The sequence below is a fragment of the Coffea arabica genome, chromosome 3e, assembly GCF_036785885.1.
Source record: "Coffea arabica cultivar ET-39 chromosome 3e, Coffea Arabica ET-39 HiFi, whole genome shotgun sequence".
Taxonomy (NCBI): Eukaryota; Viridiplantae; Streptophyta; class Magnoliopsida; order Gentianales; family Rubiaceae; genus Coffea; species Coffea arabica.
In genome coordinates this window covers 45913545-45931240 of record NC_092315.1, presented here as the reverse complement: position 1 = coordinate 45931240, position 17696 = coordinate 45913545, and the positions used below count along the sequence as shown (strand labels likewise).

Sequence of the window (17696 nt, the reverse complement as noted above, 5' to 3'; positions counted from 1 at the left end):
GCAGGAGTATCATTGACGCTGCGAGTGGAGGAGCCCTGGCGAACAAGACACCGATGGAAGCGTGGGAACTTATTGAAGCCATGGCAGAGAACTCTCAGCAGTTCGGCTTCCGTGAGAGCAATCCTACCCGTAGAGTCAATGAGGTAGAGACGTCATCCATCCAGCAGCAACTGTCAGAGTTGACGTCTGCTGTCAGGTAATTGGCCATGAGAGACACGCCGTGAGCGAAAGTATGTGGAATCTGCACAAGTATGGACCACTGTACGGATACGTGCCCCATTCTGCAAGAGGACGGGGCGGAACAGGTAAATATGGCCGGAGGCGTGCCCGCGCCCCACAGGCAGTATGACCCGTATTCCAACACGTACAACCCGGGTTGGAGGGACCATCCCAATCTCAGTTATGGGAACAGGCAACAAAGTTCATTCCTGAATCGTCCACCAGGATTCCACCAGCCTTGGCAACCAAAATCTCAATCCTCATCCTCCAATTCAGGAAGCTCCTTGGAGGACCTAGTCAAAAGCCTAGCCACGACTACTACTCAGCTTCAACAGGAGATCAGATCCTTGGCAGCAAATACCGCGCAGCTCCAGCAGGACACCAAAGCGGAAAAGAAGGACCAAGAAGCTCGAATAAGCCAACTGGCAACTGCCATTAACCGCTTGGAGTCCCACGTTTACGGGAAACTGCCATCGCAACCCGAGGTAAATCCCAGGAATGTAAGTGCCATGACGCTGAGGAGTGGCAAGAAACTGGAAGGGCCTAAAGTGAAAAATTCAAAAAGCAAAAGTGAGGAGGAGATAGAAAAGGAAATTGAGGAGGAAGGACGTGTTCGTGAGAATCCTAAGGTAACCTCCACCCCTCCACTCACTACTAACTCTAACTTACCCCCTTTTCCTTGCAGGTTGGAAAAGACAAAGAAGGTAGAGAAGGAAAAAGAGCTCTTGGATGTGTTTCGAAAAGTGGAGATCAACATTCCCCTGTTGGATGCAATCAAACAGATACCGAAATATGCCAAGTTTTTAAAAGATTTGTGCACCCACAAAAGGAAGCTAAGGGGGGACGAAAGAGTAGCGGTGGGAGAAAACGTGTCAGCTATACTCCAAAGAAAACTCCCACCGAAATGTGGAGACCCAGGTATGTTCACCATTCCCTACAAGATAGGAGGTACTCCAATTAGGAAAGCAATGTTGGATTTGGGGGCGTCAATTAATGTTATGCCTAAGACAATCTATGCTTCTCTTAATCTTGGCCCATTAAAAGGCACATGCATTATAATCCAACTTGCAGACCGTACCAATGCTTATCCAGAGGGGTTAGTTGAAGATGTTTTGGTACAAGTCAATGAGTTAGTTTTTCCTGCAGATTTCTATGTCTTAGATATGGGAGATAAAAAGGCATTAAATCCGTCACCTATTTTGCTAGGTAGACCATTTTTAAGCATTGCTAGGACGAAAATAGATGTGAATGAGGGTACTTTGTCGATGGAGTTTGATGGTGAAATTGTAAATTTCAATATTTTTGATGCGATGAAATACCCGGATGAGGCTAACTCTGTTTTTGCTTTGAGCATTATTGAACCTCTTGTACAGGACACATTTGAATTGAATAGGGGCGATGCACTGGAAGTGGCATTGGCCAAACATCTCGAGTTGGGAGCAACTCTTGATGTAGAAATAAGTGATGAGCTATACCGTGCAGTTGAAGCATTGCATTCGCTCCCACCTCTCTCCCCAAGGTATGAGCTTACTTCTCTCTTTGTACCAGAAACTCAGGCAAAATTGTTGCCTTCTATTGTGCAGGCACCTGAGTTGGAGCTCAAGCCTCTCCCGAAGCACTTGAAGTATGCATTTCTCGGAGACAATGAGACGTTACCAGTAGAAGCTATCTTCCCTCCCAGATAGGCTTAGGGGGATACGTAGGATCTTCTCAGCATCTTCTTTGTTGAAGTTGCTGAATATGATATTCCTGTTCCATCTCTGCTGGCATATTAACTCATCCACCATTTCCAGCTCACAGTTACTTGTTCTACACATAGCTAGCTTCCCCGTGAGTGTCTCTGGTATCCATTTGTGGTCCTAGATTCTCGTGCTTCTACCATTTCCAATTCTCCTGATCAAGCCTTCATCTAGTAAACCTCTTGCTCCCATTAATCCTTGCCAAATCCATGATGCGTTCTTAGGAGGGGTGCATTGTAAAATGGATTCTTGAGGGAAATATTTAGCCTTTAAGACCTTACTAACAAGAAGGTTTGGCTTAGTTAGGAACCTCCATACCTGCTTACCCAGTAGAGCTTTATTGAAGGCTTCCAAATCCTTGAATCCAAGGCCATCTGCGTTTTTGTGAGCCACCATTTTGTCTCAAGATATCCAGTGCATTTTGTTTCTTCCCTTAGTTTCTCCCCACCAAAAATTAGACATCAAAGTGCTAATGTCTTTGCAAAGTTTTCTTGGCAGTTTGAAGCATGACATTACGTACGTAGGCATGGCCATTGCAACTGCCTTCAACATGACCTCTTTTCCAGCTAAGCTCAAGAATTTATTTTTCCAATTCTGAAGTCTTTTTTTTATACTTTCTCGTACAAAACCAAAAATCTGATCCTTCGTTCTGGAAATCATCATAGGGAGACCCAAATACTTCCCTTGCCTTGCTTCTATCATCCCTCCTAAATTTGACATATATGTCCTTTCTGTTCACATTCCATATTTTTGCTGAAGAAAACTGCAAATTTATCAAGGTTAATGAGCTGGCCTAAAGCTGTTTCATAGACTTTTAAAACTTTCATTATCTCAGCTGCCTCTTGCTTGTTAGCTTTACAAAAGATGAGTGAGTCATCTGTGAAGAAAAGATGAGTGAGTAGTGGACCTTGCCTGCTGATTTTTACCCCTGAGATCCTCTTGCTCTCTTCAGCTTTCCTTAGTAGATTGGAAAATCCCTCAAAACATATTAAGAACATGTATGGAGACAGTGGATCTCCTTGTCGAATGCCCCTTCCTGGTGAAACAAACCCTTTAGCTTCTCCATTACAATTGAAGGAATAATTGACTGTTGTCAGGCAGCTACTTATCCAATCAATCCATGTATCGCAGAAACCCATTTTTTCCATCATTGCCTGCAGAAAGTGCCACTCCACTCTATCATAAACTTTTATCATATCTAACTTGATTGCCATGCAGCCATCTTTCCCATACCTTTTGTTTTTTAGGTAATGCATGTACTCATGAGCAACAATTACATTATCTAATATTTGTCTATCTGGCATAAAGGCTGATTGGGTCTTGCTTATGCATTTGTCCAGGACAGTCTTTAACCAATTAGCCAAAATTTCAGAGATGATTTTGTAGAGCACATTACAAAGACTGATAGGCCTGAAATTCTTTAGGTTGGTGGGGTGCTGGATTTTTGGAATAAGGGATATAACCATATGGTTAATGGATTTAAGCATGAAGCCTGAGCTGAAAAAAGCTTGGATTGCTAAGATAATGTCCCTCTTGATGGTACTCCAAAATTTCTGAAAAAATAGTGGAGTCATCCCATCTTGACTTGGAGCTTTTTCAGGGTTCATGGAAAAGAGAGCATCTTGAATTTCTTTTTCCTCTACTGCTTTAGTCAGGTTTGCATTCATCTCCTGAGTGATGGAGTGTGGAATACCCTCTAGGATTTCAGACATGTCACCTCTCCCTCCGCTTCTAAACAACTCCTTAAAGTAAACAGAAATTTCATTCACTATCTCATCCTCATTCTTAGTCCAAGAACCATTACATCTCTGCAAATTTCTGATTCTATTACACACTCTCCTACCCTTGACATAGGTATGGAAGTACTTGGTGTTCTTATCCCCCTCCCGAAGCCAACTAATTCTAGCTTTTTGTCTCCAAAAGTTTTCTTCCTCCTTGCAGGCAGTGCTCAACTTATCTTTAATTTCAAACAGATTTTTCCTCCTAGTCACAGCCTCTGAATTCCTAGCTTCCTCCAAATCTTTCTTTAGAGCATTGATTTTACTCCTAGAGTTAGCTTGGAAAGAATTTCTCCACTTCAAGAGTTCAATTCTACAATTCCTAATCTTTCTAGTAACTTTGAACATCTTGGAACCTTGCTCTTCCTTATTCCAGGCTTTCTCAACCACTTGTTGCACACCATCCTTTTGAAGCCATCTCTTGTCAAAATAGAACCTTTTTTTTTCTTATCTGTTGTCGGGACAGTGTCTAGCATAAGCATGAAGTGGTCAGAAGCAAAAGTGTCGAAGTGTTAACATTTTGCCTCCTCAAAATCTTGGAACCAATCGACACTACAAAGGCACCTATCCAGACGTTGCCTGATTTCACTATCATCATTCCGGTGATTGCTCCACGTCCAAGGTTGACCTTCAAAACCAATATCTATTAAGTTATTATGATCAACGAAATCCCTAAAGTCCCTAAAACTCCTCTACTCTCTAGCTACTCCTCCCCACTTTTCCTCATTAGATAAAATGTCATTGAAGTCCCCAGCTATCAAATACCTCGCTCCTCATAACCTTTTCCTCCTACTAAGCACCCTCCATTGCTCCCTTCTTATCATCTGGTCACAATTGGCATATAAACCTACAAACCACCAAGTAATTTGAGTGTCACTGTCTTCAATTTTGGCCTCTATCATGAAGGCAGTAGTGTTCACTTCTAGAATGTGTATATCCTTAGTCCAAAACAAAGTCATGCCACCTGCTCTATTCATAGCTTCAACTACTACAGAATTATCAAACCTGAGACCCCTAGCTATCCTATCAAGCACTGGTTTCCTATTCTTAGTCTCACTTAAAAAAATCAAACTTGGAGAGGAGAGGTTATTCACCTCCCTCAGCTGGGGAACTGTCAAGGGGCTCCCCACTCCTTGTGCCCTTGACAGTTCCACACCATGACTCTCATTCTCCTTTGGGGGCCCCTTTAAGGAAGGACCCCTCCTCCTCTCCCCTCATATTAGTAGAGTACAGTTCCTCCATAGCTTTAGTTTTTTTTCCATTGAACTAGCGCAGAGTTGGCATCTTCCATCTCTTCATCCCTAATCAGGCACTTCCTCTTCCCAACCATCATCTGATTATCCCCTCTACCATTTAACTCCCTCAAAGGTTTCCTAGTTCTGGTTGGGGATTTCAACTTCCTAAAAGTTCTCTTGGCTTTCATATCTATCTCTGCCTCCACCCTTTCAGCACAATGGCTTTCCTGGCAAAGCACAAGAGTTCCTACTGACTCCTCCTTAGTTCCCAGTTCATGAATCTGAGTTTGGCTCAGTATCTCAACCTCTCTATCCTCCTCCATCTTATCAACCTCCTGTGGATCTTTACCTTCTTCTACAACCTGATGCACCAGAGATAAATTAGAGTTCCTTTCATCTGGGTTCAAACGTTTCTCCTGATTACCTTGAGGAACATCCTTACTATCTTTTACATATGTAGATGTGCCTGTATCTTTCACAATCCTATCATCTGCTCTATCCTTTCTTAGCTCCTGATTGCTATCACCTCCATTCACATTGGTCTTGAGCATTTCCAGCAGGCATTTAGCCAATGTAGACCTACCTCGTTCCTGCTCAATCAATTCTCCATTTCGACAGGACCAGTATCTTTTATCACTTAACACTTCAGGCCTATAAGATTTTTTCAGAGGTGAACTTTTATAATTCCCAGCTCTCATCCATGGACCATATTGGTTTTCTACATTACCTCCTCCTAGGACTCTCCTCTCCTTACAGGATCTCTCACTATGGCCAACTACACCACAGTTGTAGCAAAAATCAGGACACCGTTCGTACTTAAAAGCAATCCACTTAAGAACACCTGCAATCTTAACCACTGTGCCTCGAAGAAGAGGTTTAGACAAATCTACCTGAGCTAATATCTTCAAATGCCTACCCTCTTTCCCCCCAGATTGAGGCACTACCACCTCTCTGACTTCTTTGAACACTGATCCAACATTTTTTCCAACCTCTTTGGAAAGCCAGTTAATTGGCAAATTCCAGAGTTGCACCCAAAGAGGTGCTATCGTAAAGGCATTATAGTCTTCCTCTATCCCCTCTGTCCACTTTTTCAGCACTAACATTTGATTGTCAATCACCCAAGGCCTCCCATTGACAATCTTTTCCTTCTCATCAGCATTTGGGATATTAAATTGAAAAACATTAGGCCCCAGTTCCAACACAGTCATATTCCTCGGATATCCCCATGCCATAGCAACAAAACTTTTAACCCCTATAAAATTAGTCACTTTTTCTCCTATAACTCTGCCTATGAGACTATCTACGCATGCTCTCACACCATGTTGAAGGTCCTCCACCTCCAAAACAACTCCTAAGAGCTCATTCCTCTCCAAGGAGAATTTTTGTAGCAGTTCTGAAAGATATCCCTCCATGGACAGTCAGCCCTCGCTATATAGGCAAACCCCACTTCACACGCAGAGGGCACAGTCAAAAACAGGGTACAAGCAGGCCAATAACAACATAAAACAGAGAAACCAAAAGGAAACACTAAAGGATTTTACTGGTAAAGACCCAAAACAAACGAGAAAAAGTAAAAATTGCTCTGATCACAATTACCTTTAAGAGTACAAAGGAAAGATGGGAGCACAGAGCCGCATTATACCTGGCAAAAGCTTACTCAAGTTGTGGAGCTTGTGTCGCTTCAGCTACTTCTAACCATGCAAAACGTATCTCAGTGAGTTATTAGTATCGGTTGCATAATTTCTGACAGAGGTGATGAATCATCCATCTTAGAACTACCTATTGATAAAAAGCGGGATTATGTGTGTTTGAAACAGAGTGTTTGAAAAAGTTTAAGTTGTCTGCCTTTTCCCACCAAAAAGGTAAAGAAGCTCCTAACCCAAGAGAGAGCACATCTACTTAGAGTGAGAAACCCTCTACTTAGTGAGAGGAAATTGAATAGTTTTTTGAAGTGGTTCAAGTTGTAGCCACCATTTGTTTTCCCTGTTTGGATAGGACTAGAGCATTTCTGTCTGGCAAAAGTTAATCTTTCTTTACCATTTGTTTCCCCTGTTTGGATAGCCTAAAACAAATTAGGACCTGCAAACAATGATGAGATCATTAACTCCAACAAAGTAATATTGCTTATCGATTTATGATGTTCATGCATTCTTATAAGCAAATAATAGCTAAAGACTTCACATGAAAGATCTGACAATTCTAACACTATAGCTGATCGAATCGTTCACTTGAATCTATAGCTGATCGAATCGTTCACTTGAATAGATTCAAATGAAATGAAGTAATTCTGGTGGCAGGGAATTTTTCAAATGAGGAACAACGTGGTCTTAGTGGTTGAGACTATTTCATCTGAATATGTATCTCTGTGTGCATCATCAAATCTAAAGCCAGTCTGTTTGCTTTCTGAAGCAACGATTGGTGAAAACAACAGATAATTAAGCAAGGAGGTGCATGGTACCATAAAATACATAAACCAGGTTTACATGGAATGCAACCCAAGTCAAGTGAGGAACTGCATGATACCATAAAATGCACAAACAAGATATACAAGTAAGACAAGCAAAGTCATGTTTCAAATGTGTTCTTGCTGATAATACTCAGATTAATATTAACTTACAAGAGGTCCAATGATGCACTATAAATACATAATGAAATACTTTTTAGTTAAAAATTAAGGCACAACACCAAATTTCAGGTAATACACTTGGCAGTTTCCTTGAAAAAAAAAATAGAAGATGTCACATATAACTTGATCAATAATCAAGTACTCCACAGACAAAAGCAGATCCGTAATAGATTAAACACATGGCTAGAAGTTAAAAAGAAATCTCTTATCCTCGTGTAGTCTAAGAAATAAGTGCAAAAATTTCCGGCAACCTGAAATCTGGAGCTATATGCATAATTTTGCCAGTAAAAATTCTCCAATTCAAAAGTAAAAGAATATCAACCAAAACTTTTTGCAGATCAAGCAGCGAAAGACAATGTACCAACATGTGCAGATAGGATCTTAAATCATAAATCAGGAAATCAGACCATAAAGATCTAAAAGCTGACTGTAATTATAGAAGACAGAAAATCAATCACCACTATCAAGTAATGTTCAACAGATAATCATCAGCACCTTTTTTAACAGTTTCAAGCCCAGTGCACTGGTACCCCTTCAACAGCATTAGGCAAAACCAGGCTCTCAACATACACATTTACTTGTGAAAGAGCTCCCAAATTAGTAATTCGCAGATGCACGTGAGTATTATGTTTTGGATCGTAAAGGGCTAAAACTTCCCGAAATTTACACACAATTTCTCCTTCCTTTGATAGAAAAATAGCTTGCCCGGAAATCCCACCATTAGGGCCACTCAGATTAGGAATCGACAGCACTTTAGTCCAAGACTCTTTAACACCATACTTCTCCATCCTCCAAACATCCTTGCAACTGCCTCCATGATAACAAGACGAACATAGGTGCCCCCCTAAAACTTGTAAAGTCCACTCTGCTGAAGCCACTCTGTGTGCTGGCTTTTCCACCTCTCCAAATGTCTCACTCGACAAATCAAAAGTAAGAATTTACCGCCCATCATGACAGCTAGGAATGCGATTCCAGACCCAATAGAGCTTTCCATTCACAAAATTACCACATGCGTCAATACCATTCACCTTAATGTTACCTCAATCCTCCTCCACGAATCAGTTTTGAGACTATAAACCTCAACCCGAATTTTTTTACCCATAGCATCAGAAACTTTCACAAGGGAAATGGCAACTATTTTGTAATCATCATTAGACTCATCATATCCAAAACCATAACAACTAAACAAATGTACAACTTTTTACAAAACTTAGGCAACTGTTTCAATTTTCTAGTTGCTGGGTTCCATAAATACAGTTGCTTTCTAGGAATTTTAAGACACACCAAACCATTACAAGAGCCCACAATATAAGGCATACTACCGCGATCGAATCTCATGGGATGATCGATATTGGTTGGAGTTGTCTCGGCAGTGGCAGTGATGGCTGAACTCAATGCAGCACTAAAAGAGCAATTCTTGAAGGCATTATCAGCACTCAGTTAAAGCTTATGATGATTGTAATCATCGTTCTTTGATGATTTGTCAAGATGGGCTATGATGAACTGCTGGCTAGAGATTAAGGCAAACCAGGATTTTGAAACGCACCTGAACCTCAGGACGGACTTGACTGGAAGCCTCGTGAGGATGTCCTCAAGGACTTCATCAGGGACGAAATTGATGGTTGGGATTTCTTGGACTGGCTGCTTCTCCTGTAATTGGTTTGAATTAGGAGCAGAAGCAGAAGATTCTTCCATCTCCATTGTTGACAGGTGATTTTGTTGAAGCTTGATAGTCGGCTTTTGCTTTTGATTTGAGTTTGAGATTATTGCTGTGCAGAGCAAACATTACTGAGATTGGGTTTGAATCTTTGGACGAATTGAGAAGTACAGTCTACATATTCAACCAATTGAGTTTCAGATGCTAGAAATGTATACGGAGTCTAAATGAGTCGAGTCGAGTTGAGCTCAAAAAAAGAAATTCAAATGTACTTGAATATCTTATACAATTAATTTTATTTAATTTAATTAATCTATTTGTACTTGAATATCTTATACAATTTTATGACTTAAAAATTTTAATCAATTTAATTAACCTACCGAATGAGAAAATTACAAAAGGTTCTTAATTTTTTAAACAAAACAAAATCCTAAGCCATCAAGGTAGGCTAAATTTATATAGTTACTAAGAAAAATTGGGTATACTAGCCTAAATAAATGTATAAACGAGGCTAAACGAATTTAAACGAACTATTTGCGAGCTCAACTCAACTCACTTAGACAACGAACTTAATTTGATGTATGAACTCAGCTCATTTAGTTAAACGAACAAGCTGAACTTGAGCTTATACGAATCTAATAAAGTCGAGCTTATGAGTAGTTAGTCCATTTAACATCTCTAAATATAAGGTTGAAATCCCCAACCCCCCTTTTTTAACTTTTGAGAAGTGATATTTGCACTACTATTTTTGTCTCTCACATTCCAATTCAAAAACTAATTTGAAAATGCTAATATCAATTTTAATTTTGGTTTGGTTGCCGTTTCCAAACTAGGCACTACTTTGCCTTTTAACTTTTCAGTTTTCAAATAGGCATTTAGCCCTACATTTAAAGTTCTTCGACAAAAAGGGCATTGTTTATATCCAACATTCATTCTTCATTTTTTTTTCTTTTTTTTTATTTGTCTTTGTTATTTTCATTACTCCTTCCTTTTGTCATCCACTTGTAGTGCTGTATTTCAATATGAATGTTTATATATATAAAAGATGTGTCGAATGGATTGAATATTTATTTATCTTTAACACTAACATATTACATTCCCTTTTCCTCGATCTTTATGATCTCCTTCACTCACTTAAACACTGAAATTGTTTTATGCTATTCCAAATTTCCAACCTATATATGGATATATAATTTAGAGCCAAACATTGTGATAATTGAAGAAAATGTAGAGAGATATGACATACAAGCTTTGCTTCTTTTTATTTATTTATTTTTTGGTAGAGTGATACCCAAAAAACAATAAAAAGAGGCTAAGTCTTGTTTGCTGTACTTATGATTGACGAGTTTAGTGGAATAAAAATGTATAAAATGGAAAGGGAAGAAAGGAAAATGAACTGACTCTAAAATTTAAGTTACGTGGGTATTTTGGTCAATGAACGTGAAATAGTGGTTTAAATGCCAATTGAAATGTTGCAAGGGCCAAAGTTCAACTCCTCCACAATTTCCAAGGACTTTAGTCCAATTAACCAAAACATGGGTCCAAGATCAATCTCGCAACTTGATTTGGGCTATAAGCAGTGTTGATCCGGATAACCAAAATCGATCCGGATCATATTCAGAATCGCAAATTGTATTAATCTACGTAGGATTGAGTAGGATCGTGTAGGATCGTACGATCCCACGATCCTACCTCGATCTTACAATTTTTTGCAAATTTGTGAAATACGAGAATCCATTTTGCAAGTAAATGAAAACATTTGTGGTAGGTTCGTAATTTATCAAAGAATTGCAGTCTTTAATTACAATTTTTTAACAATTTTTGCTTCAAAAATTCAAAAAAAACTCCTATTCTTCTCCTCTACTCAGTCCTCAGTCCTCTGTCATTGACTCATTTATTCATTCTTTACTTCATCCTTCACTTTTCAGTTTTCACTTCTTCTCCACCGCTGTAGCTCCAACCAACAAGATGATATCGCTACGGCTTTTACCAAATACCAAGTACCAACATTTGAACAATGGGAAGAATTTGATTCAAATTCTACACAGGTTTGCACTTACTATTCTGGCTTTGAATGTCCTAATTTGACACCATTTTCTTTCTTCTTCTTTTTTGTTTTTGTTTTTGGATCTTTTCAATTGTCCGATTGGATCTTTTCAGTTTCAACAACATGATTTTGATTTGTCTACCTCTTTATAACGTTGATTTGTCTAAATGTCATCAAGTGAAATTTGCAGTTACCAAACACAGAGTGCTTCAACTCACATAGATTATTATTTTGTTTCCTACTTGTTAAAAATTCTGTTGTTTCAATTTATAAGTAGACATTTTTTTATTATGTTGATCTTATTTTTGATATTGTAGCCTTTGTGGATCGCCAGCCAGGCTTCTTATCCCACTGCTTAGAATAGTTTAAATGTTGACAGATGACATTTTAGTAGTTAATTTTGATCTTGAAAATCTTGGATTTGGATGTTTGGCTTTTTAGTATTTGTGGAGGTTGATGATTATTTTATATTTGAAATTATGATTGTGTAAACTGTAAAGCATTTGGTTTTAAGACTTGAAATTATGACAAATAACTGTTTATGTTCTCTTTTTTATTACTTGTCAGACAATAAATAAAAAATGTTATATATTTATGAGTAACTTATTTATTTGATATCTTTTAGGATGTACAAAATGGTATATGAATCTCAAATTCATTAATTTAGTAAATTTAGGAGCTTTTGGTGGGATCTTACGATCCTACGATTCGATTCTATGAAACTAAAATCGATCCTATGTAGGATCCCAATTTTACAAACCTTGGGGGTAAGCCATGAAAATTCGGGGCAAGTAACAACCCTTTTGCCTGAAGTCCAAAACTAAACACACACTTGTACTATTCCAAACTTGGGGGAAGTATAATTAATTAATTATAGTTATTAGATGCAATTACATCCAATTTTTGTACTTCATCAAAATTTGATGAACAAATACAAAAAAAGTGTATTTATTTAAGATTTGGTCTATAAGAACAAAATTTATGCCGAATATGTGGTAATATAAGCATATATCAAATCATGAGCCCATGATAGATATAACAACCATATACACCAAAATAGTCGCGTTAAAACTCTTAACCCACTCCAAATTTTTTTTCCACTTGAAACAGAAGAGAGAAGATATGTAGCATGTAAAAACTAGGTTCAAGCTGTTGAAATTGCAAGTCCAATAGAAGATATGTACTACAATAAATTGACAATTTTGTACAACTATATACTACATAGATTCTACCAATCCCTGGAGCCTCTCCCGAAAAAAAATGCAGTAAAACATGCAATAACTAATGGTCCAATGGAAAGTTAAACCACTTTTCTTTGAATGTAAAGTTTTTGGTAAAATCCCATCAGATATTTAGATGGCAAAAACTAAACCACATTATACCTGGTTAATAAAATCTCACAACATTATTCTAACTAAGATGAATAACTGGTAACAGAAAGGTATAGCTATTGCCAGATAAAGATAGTGGTACCATTATGAACATTTTGCCTCATCATTACTCACTATAATAGGGGTACTTTCAAGCATAATCAAAAATAGCAGCAACTAATACTAATCCTTGAGCTGCTGCAACAAAGTTTTACATACTGGCCCAAAATAAGTTCGCCAAACTTTGCTGTTGACGTTGAAGTCAAGTAGAACGGTTTACCAAAGTTGCATCCATTTTAATCCCTTTTGCCTTCTGCAATCCTGCTTCATAAACAGAGGAAAAGACTGTTTGAATAATGTTATTAAATTGTTGTCAATTATAGTAACATTTATGCTTTTGCAACAAATATAATATCTGTCGTATCTCCTTGGGTAGTCAACTCTGGTAGCTCGTGTAACTGGTAGATTGAACACTGATTGGAGAGGAATCTCTATGAGAACAGAATCCTAGTTGGGCTAATTATCTTGACCTATAACATTATGGTGCAAGTTCTCAATATTTTTCCTAACATGGGCGTTGATGAAATTAGGAATTGAGATTAACACTAGCCAACATTTCGACACACACTTCAACCTCAACAGGGTTTTAACTGGAAGGCTCGAGAGGATTTCAATCAAGAGATCATCAGGCAGGTAGTCTCGGTTTGGAGTAAGTAGATGATCATCAAGCATGTTCGTTGAAATATTTGATAACTTGTCCGAGACTTGGTTAAAAGTAGAAATCATGAGAAGATGATTGTCTGAATTAGAGGAAAAGGTGCTCTGCAGATGATCTTTATAGGTGGTTTTCTGACGTTTTCTGCTTGGTATTTGTCCCATGGTGCTAAAGTCATATGTGATTCGGTACTGCTGTGAGGAAGAGCAGATAAATGTTTAATGTAACCAAGAAGATAAGATCTTGGGTTAAGTAGAATTTCTTATCCTTCAGGGCATACCTATTTTATATGAACTCTTTCCTGGTATATGCATCAGAAATCAGAATTTGTGATGGTATATAATACTAAGGGACATGCATCAGATAGTAATAACAGTAATAACAGTCCGTGTACAACTAAAGTTCTCCACCACTTTTTTAGCTTGAAAAAGTGTTGAATAATGTGCTGAATCAATTAGCTTGATTAATGAGATAGTTGGAATGTTCTCTATGTATCTAGAATGTTGGAATGCTCTCTAGATAATTGGAATGTTCTCTAGAATGATGGAAATTAAGAGAGTTGTTGTGTGGCTGGAATACTTCCCTATGTGTCTAGAATGATCATTTACAAGTATAAAAAGACCTTGTAAACTCCAAACCACTGTAAGAGAGAGTGAAAGAAATAAAAGAAAGAAACAATTGAAGCTACCTTGTCTCCAAATATTCCTCTCAATTCTTGGCCTAATATATCCAACAAAAAGATTAGGGCTTCTTTACTTTTGTGTTTCCTCCAATGTCCTCCCCAACAATTTTTTCTAATAACAAAAAAAAAAGGGTAAGCTATTCCATGATGTTTTTATTTACTTTAGTTTGTGTTTAAAAAAGAATAAATCAAGCAAATATATCCTTCAAAACATCACTTTGGATCAACTTCTTGCCAATAATGTAAAAGCCTGCAGAAATTAATCTTTTAGGTGTAATATCTGCAACAGATTAGATGTTTGATAGTCTTTGTTATTGTTTTTGTTTTTTGACATCCTTCCAAGAAGGTTTCATTCTCTCATTTTGTTTGATGAATATAGCATTTTAGTGGTAAATTCTGTGTATAACTGGTTCTGTAGGTTTTGACTTGATACAGACCTCAAACTTCACACCCCCATATTCTCCTCCCCACAGCCCAACGAAAAAAATTAAAAAAACCCAAAAGTGCAGTAAATAAGCAACAATAATCCAATCAAAAGGCAGAATATTTTTCGTTATCGAGTCTTTCAAAAAAAAAAAGGAGTAGACTGAACATGCAAATAAGACTCATGAAAAGTTAGACCACTTTTTGTTGTTAAATGTAAAATTTTTTATAAAACCCTCTCAGGATCATAAGATTGCAAAATATAAAAGAGATCACGCCTGCATAATAAAGTTTCAGAATTTATTCTGGCTAAGACCAGTAACTGCTTAACAGAAACGTATAGCTCTTGCGGGACAGCTATGAGCATGACCTTTTACTATGTCACTGCTCATTATTCAAGCACCAGCAAAAATAGCAGCTACTGATACAAACCCTTGGAAATGTTCCAACAAACTTTTACAAACTTCCCAAAAAAAATTCATCAAAACTTTACTGTGGACATTGAAGTCAAGTACAACTGTTGGCCAAGAGCGCCAATTTTAATCCCTTTTGCCTTCTGCAATCCTGCTTCGCAAACAGAGTGAAAGAATGTTTCAGTAATATCAGATTGTTTTGCATTCCCGTAACACTAGTTCTTTTGCAGTGCCTGTGAAATTTGTGCAGTAAAATGTCCCAACATGCATGATAAGACCTACACATCTCTAGTGAAATAAAAACAAGCTCATGAGCTTGCTGCCTAGTTCATCACCAAAGAAAATTTTCAAGCAACACCTAGAGCCAAAGAAAGTCACAAATATCAGAGCCATCAATCAGTCAAGAGGTGGCTCTTCTATACATATTCATTTTGTCATTCACGAAATTAATAATCAGAAAATATATTATTGAACATAATTTTCTTGTGGTCTTCCATCAGGAAACAAAATTAAGCCATAAATCCTTAGTAGTCAACTTAATTGCTGAAGGAAGGACAGAAATTACCACTAATAAGTAGAAGATGATAGTCTGGTCCTCCTCTTTCGTTTTCTGTTCCTTTGCCTTCCTTTGCCTTTCAACAGGCTGAAAGGCACGAGGTTTCAACAGCCTGAACAGGGTGAAAGGCTCAAGGCAAAACCAAGCTTTCAGCATAAGTATCGACCCATCGAACAAGTCCAAAATTTCCAATGATTGGAAACCTAATTGAATCATCTTCTGAGTCATAAAGTACCAAGAATTTCTCAAGCTTAAGCATATGTCCACCGTTGTTCTGCCAGCCAAAAGGTTGACGATATAATTTGGCAACAATATGCTCAGGATAATTAACAGAAGCAACTTTAGTCCAAGATTCTTTCACTCCATACTCCTTCATAACCGAAATATCCATCACACGACTTTCATAGGTGCGAACAAGGCAGAGACGTCCTCCAGCGATCCCTAATGCACAGTAGCTATTGCTCTTTTCATGTTCTGGATACTCCACCACGCCAAACATCTTACTTTCCAAATCAATACTTACAATTTTCAAGTCTCCTTCAGTCTCACTGACTAAGGCATAGCTATGAATGTTGTGCTTGGTATGAAACCGTCTAGGCATAGTAGTACTCGTCAACCAATGGAGCCTCCCACTAGCAAAATTACCCAGCTCGTTAATCGGAATCCCATCCTTCAAATTCTCAATTTCCTCCCAAGTGTGAGTCTTACGACTGTACATCTTAGTCACAGTATCTTCTTTCATAGTCACTCCTTCTGGTTGCCGATAGCGGACACTTAACATTGCAACTACTTTGTAATCATCATTAGACTCATCGTAGCCGTATCCACATGCCACAAACCAACTGTGCCAAATAGTACTGTTCAACTTAGTGTCAAACTTGGGCAATTTTCTGTACTTTTTCATGGATGGATTCCAGAGAAGAATTCCTAACTCACCATTTTTTGATCTTTTTTTAGGAAAAGTAACGCAAACCAAGCCATTGCAAGAACCCACAATTTTGAATGATCCAATTTTGTCGTACCCCTTGGGATAGTCAATGTCGGTAGCTCGAGTTACTGGTTCATTCAAAGCTGATTTCAGAGGGAATTCCTTGAGATCAGAACCACCAAACTCGTCACAATGAACACAACATATGACCCTATGGTTGATGTTCTCATTATTTTTCCTCACATGGGTTCTGATGAAATCGGGACTTGACATTAACGCAAGCAAAGATTTCGATACACACCTGAACTTCAACAGGGATTTAACAGGAAGCCGTGAGAGGATTTCAATCATGAGATCATCAGGTATGCTGGTTACACTTCGTTGTAACGTGTCCAAATCTTGGTTTGAACAAGAGTTAAAGAGATTATCATCACCAGGCGATGAAGCTCGGTATAAAGTAGAGCTGATGAGATGACCATTGTCGGAAGTAGAGGAAGAGGTGCATTGCAGATCATCTTGAGGTGTGGTTTTTTGACGTTTGTTGCTTAGTTTTTGTCCCATGGAGTGAGAATGCTAATGGAATTTAGTGCTGCTGTGAAGGAGAGGAGATTATACTGTTAATTGTAAACAAGAAGATGCGATCTTGGGTTTAGGGGTTTTCCCGTTGCATTCACTATTCCTTCAGGAGAAGCCTATTTTATTTTACGTGGAACTCTTTCACGGTACCATTGATTAATTACGATGAACTTTGGAGTGCTAAGGAGACCGTAACTATCAGAATCTTAAAGGGTATAAAATACTAAGAGATATGAATCAGGTAGTAATTTCAATTTGTCTACAACTCTATTTCTACAACCCTTTTTCAGCTTGGGGAAAATTAAGATTCTTTTTCTACAAACGATATTAACATGCTGCCCCTATTATTATTCTACTAAACATGTTCCAATACATATACATACAATAGATAGAGAGACATTAATGGATTTAAGACAAGTTTTATTGTTGTGGAATTTAAGCTAATGGTACTGGGCATGAGTACAGGGCAATCTTCTCGATTGAAGGAGCAAATGACAACAAAAGATTGACAATGTACAAATATACACCTCGTAGAACTTGAGTCAAATAAGTATATATCATTAAGCAACTTTCTTTATGATTCACTTCTATGATCTATCCCTCGCAACCCCACAAATGACTTCTGGAAAAAGATACGATTAGAATGGCCAAATTTATCTTCATGAGAACTTTTTCTCAGTCTTACGAGTGAAAAAGTATTCATCCTAGAATTCAGTGATCCTTTATCAAACT

The 17696-nt window shown here is 38.0% G+C and overlaps 3 protein-coding genes across 3 annotated transcripts; 1 reads left to right on the top strand and 2 right to left on the bottom strand.

Moving 5' to 3' along the window:
- The first annotated feature begins 311 nt into the window (after positions 1 to 311).
- On the top strand, positions 312 to 1904 carry LOC113737712 (uncharacterized). Its single transcript, XM_027264895.1, has 2 exons — positions 312 to 760; positions 905 to 1904. The coding sequence occupies exons 1-2, from the start codon at positions 312 to 314 to the stop codon at positions 1902 to 1904; spliced, it is 1449 nt and encodes a 482-aa protein (XP_027120696.1).
- Positions 1905 to 8106: 6202 nt separating this feature from the next.
- LOC113737711 (F-box/kelch-repeat protein At3g23880-like) lies at positions 8107 to 9298 on the bottom strand. Its single transcript, XM_072083948.1, has 4 exons — positions 9102 to 9298; positions 8853 to 8999; positions 8626 to 8778; positions 8107 to 8512 (listed from the first exon to the last, which is right to left on the bottom strand). Exons 1-4 carry the CDS (start codon positions 9296 to 9298, stop codon positions 8107 to 8109), a joined length of 903 nt encoding a protein of 300 aa, XP_071940049.1.
- A 6292-nt stretch (positions 9299 to 15590) lies between these two features.
- Positions 15591 to 16949, bottom strand: LOC113737710 (F-box protein CPR1-like). Its single transcript, XM_027264892.1, has one exon. It carries the CDS (start codon positions 16947 to 16949, stop codon positions 15591 to 15593), a length of 1359 nt encoding a protein of 452 aa, XP_027120693.1.
- Between the last annotated feature and the right edge of the window lie 747 nt (positions 16950 to 17696).

Coding starts and splice junctions, on each gene's coding strand:
- LOC113737710 (XM_027264892.1), bottom strand. CDS start 16,949: ATGGGACAAAAACTAAGCAACAAACGTCAAAAAACCACACCTCAAGAT.
- LOC113737711 (XM_072083948.1), bottom strand. CDS start 9,298: ATGGAGATGGAAGAATCTTCTGCTTCTGCTCCTAATTCAAACCAATTA. Junction 9,000..9,101: donor GCCTTAATCTCTAGCCAGCA/GTTCATCATAGC, acceptor TTGCTCTTTTAG/TGCTGCATTGAGTTCAGCCA. Junction 8,779..8,852: donor AAAATTCCTAGAAAGCAACT/GTATTTATGGAA, acceptor ACATTTGTTTAG/TTGTTATGGTTTTGGATATG.
- LOC113737712 (XM_027264895.1), top strand. CDS start 312: ATGGCCGGAGGCGTGCCCGCGCCCCACAGGCAGTATGACCCGTATTCC. Junction 761..904: donor AGTGGCAAGAAACTGGAAGG/GCCTAAAGTGAA, acceptor TTTTCCTTGCAG/GTTGGAAAAGACAAAGAAGG.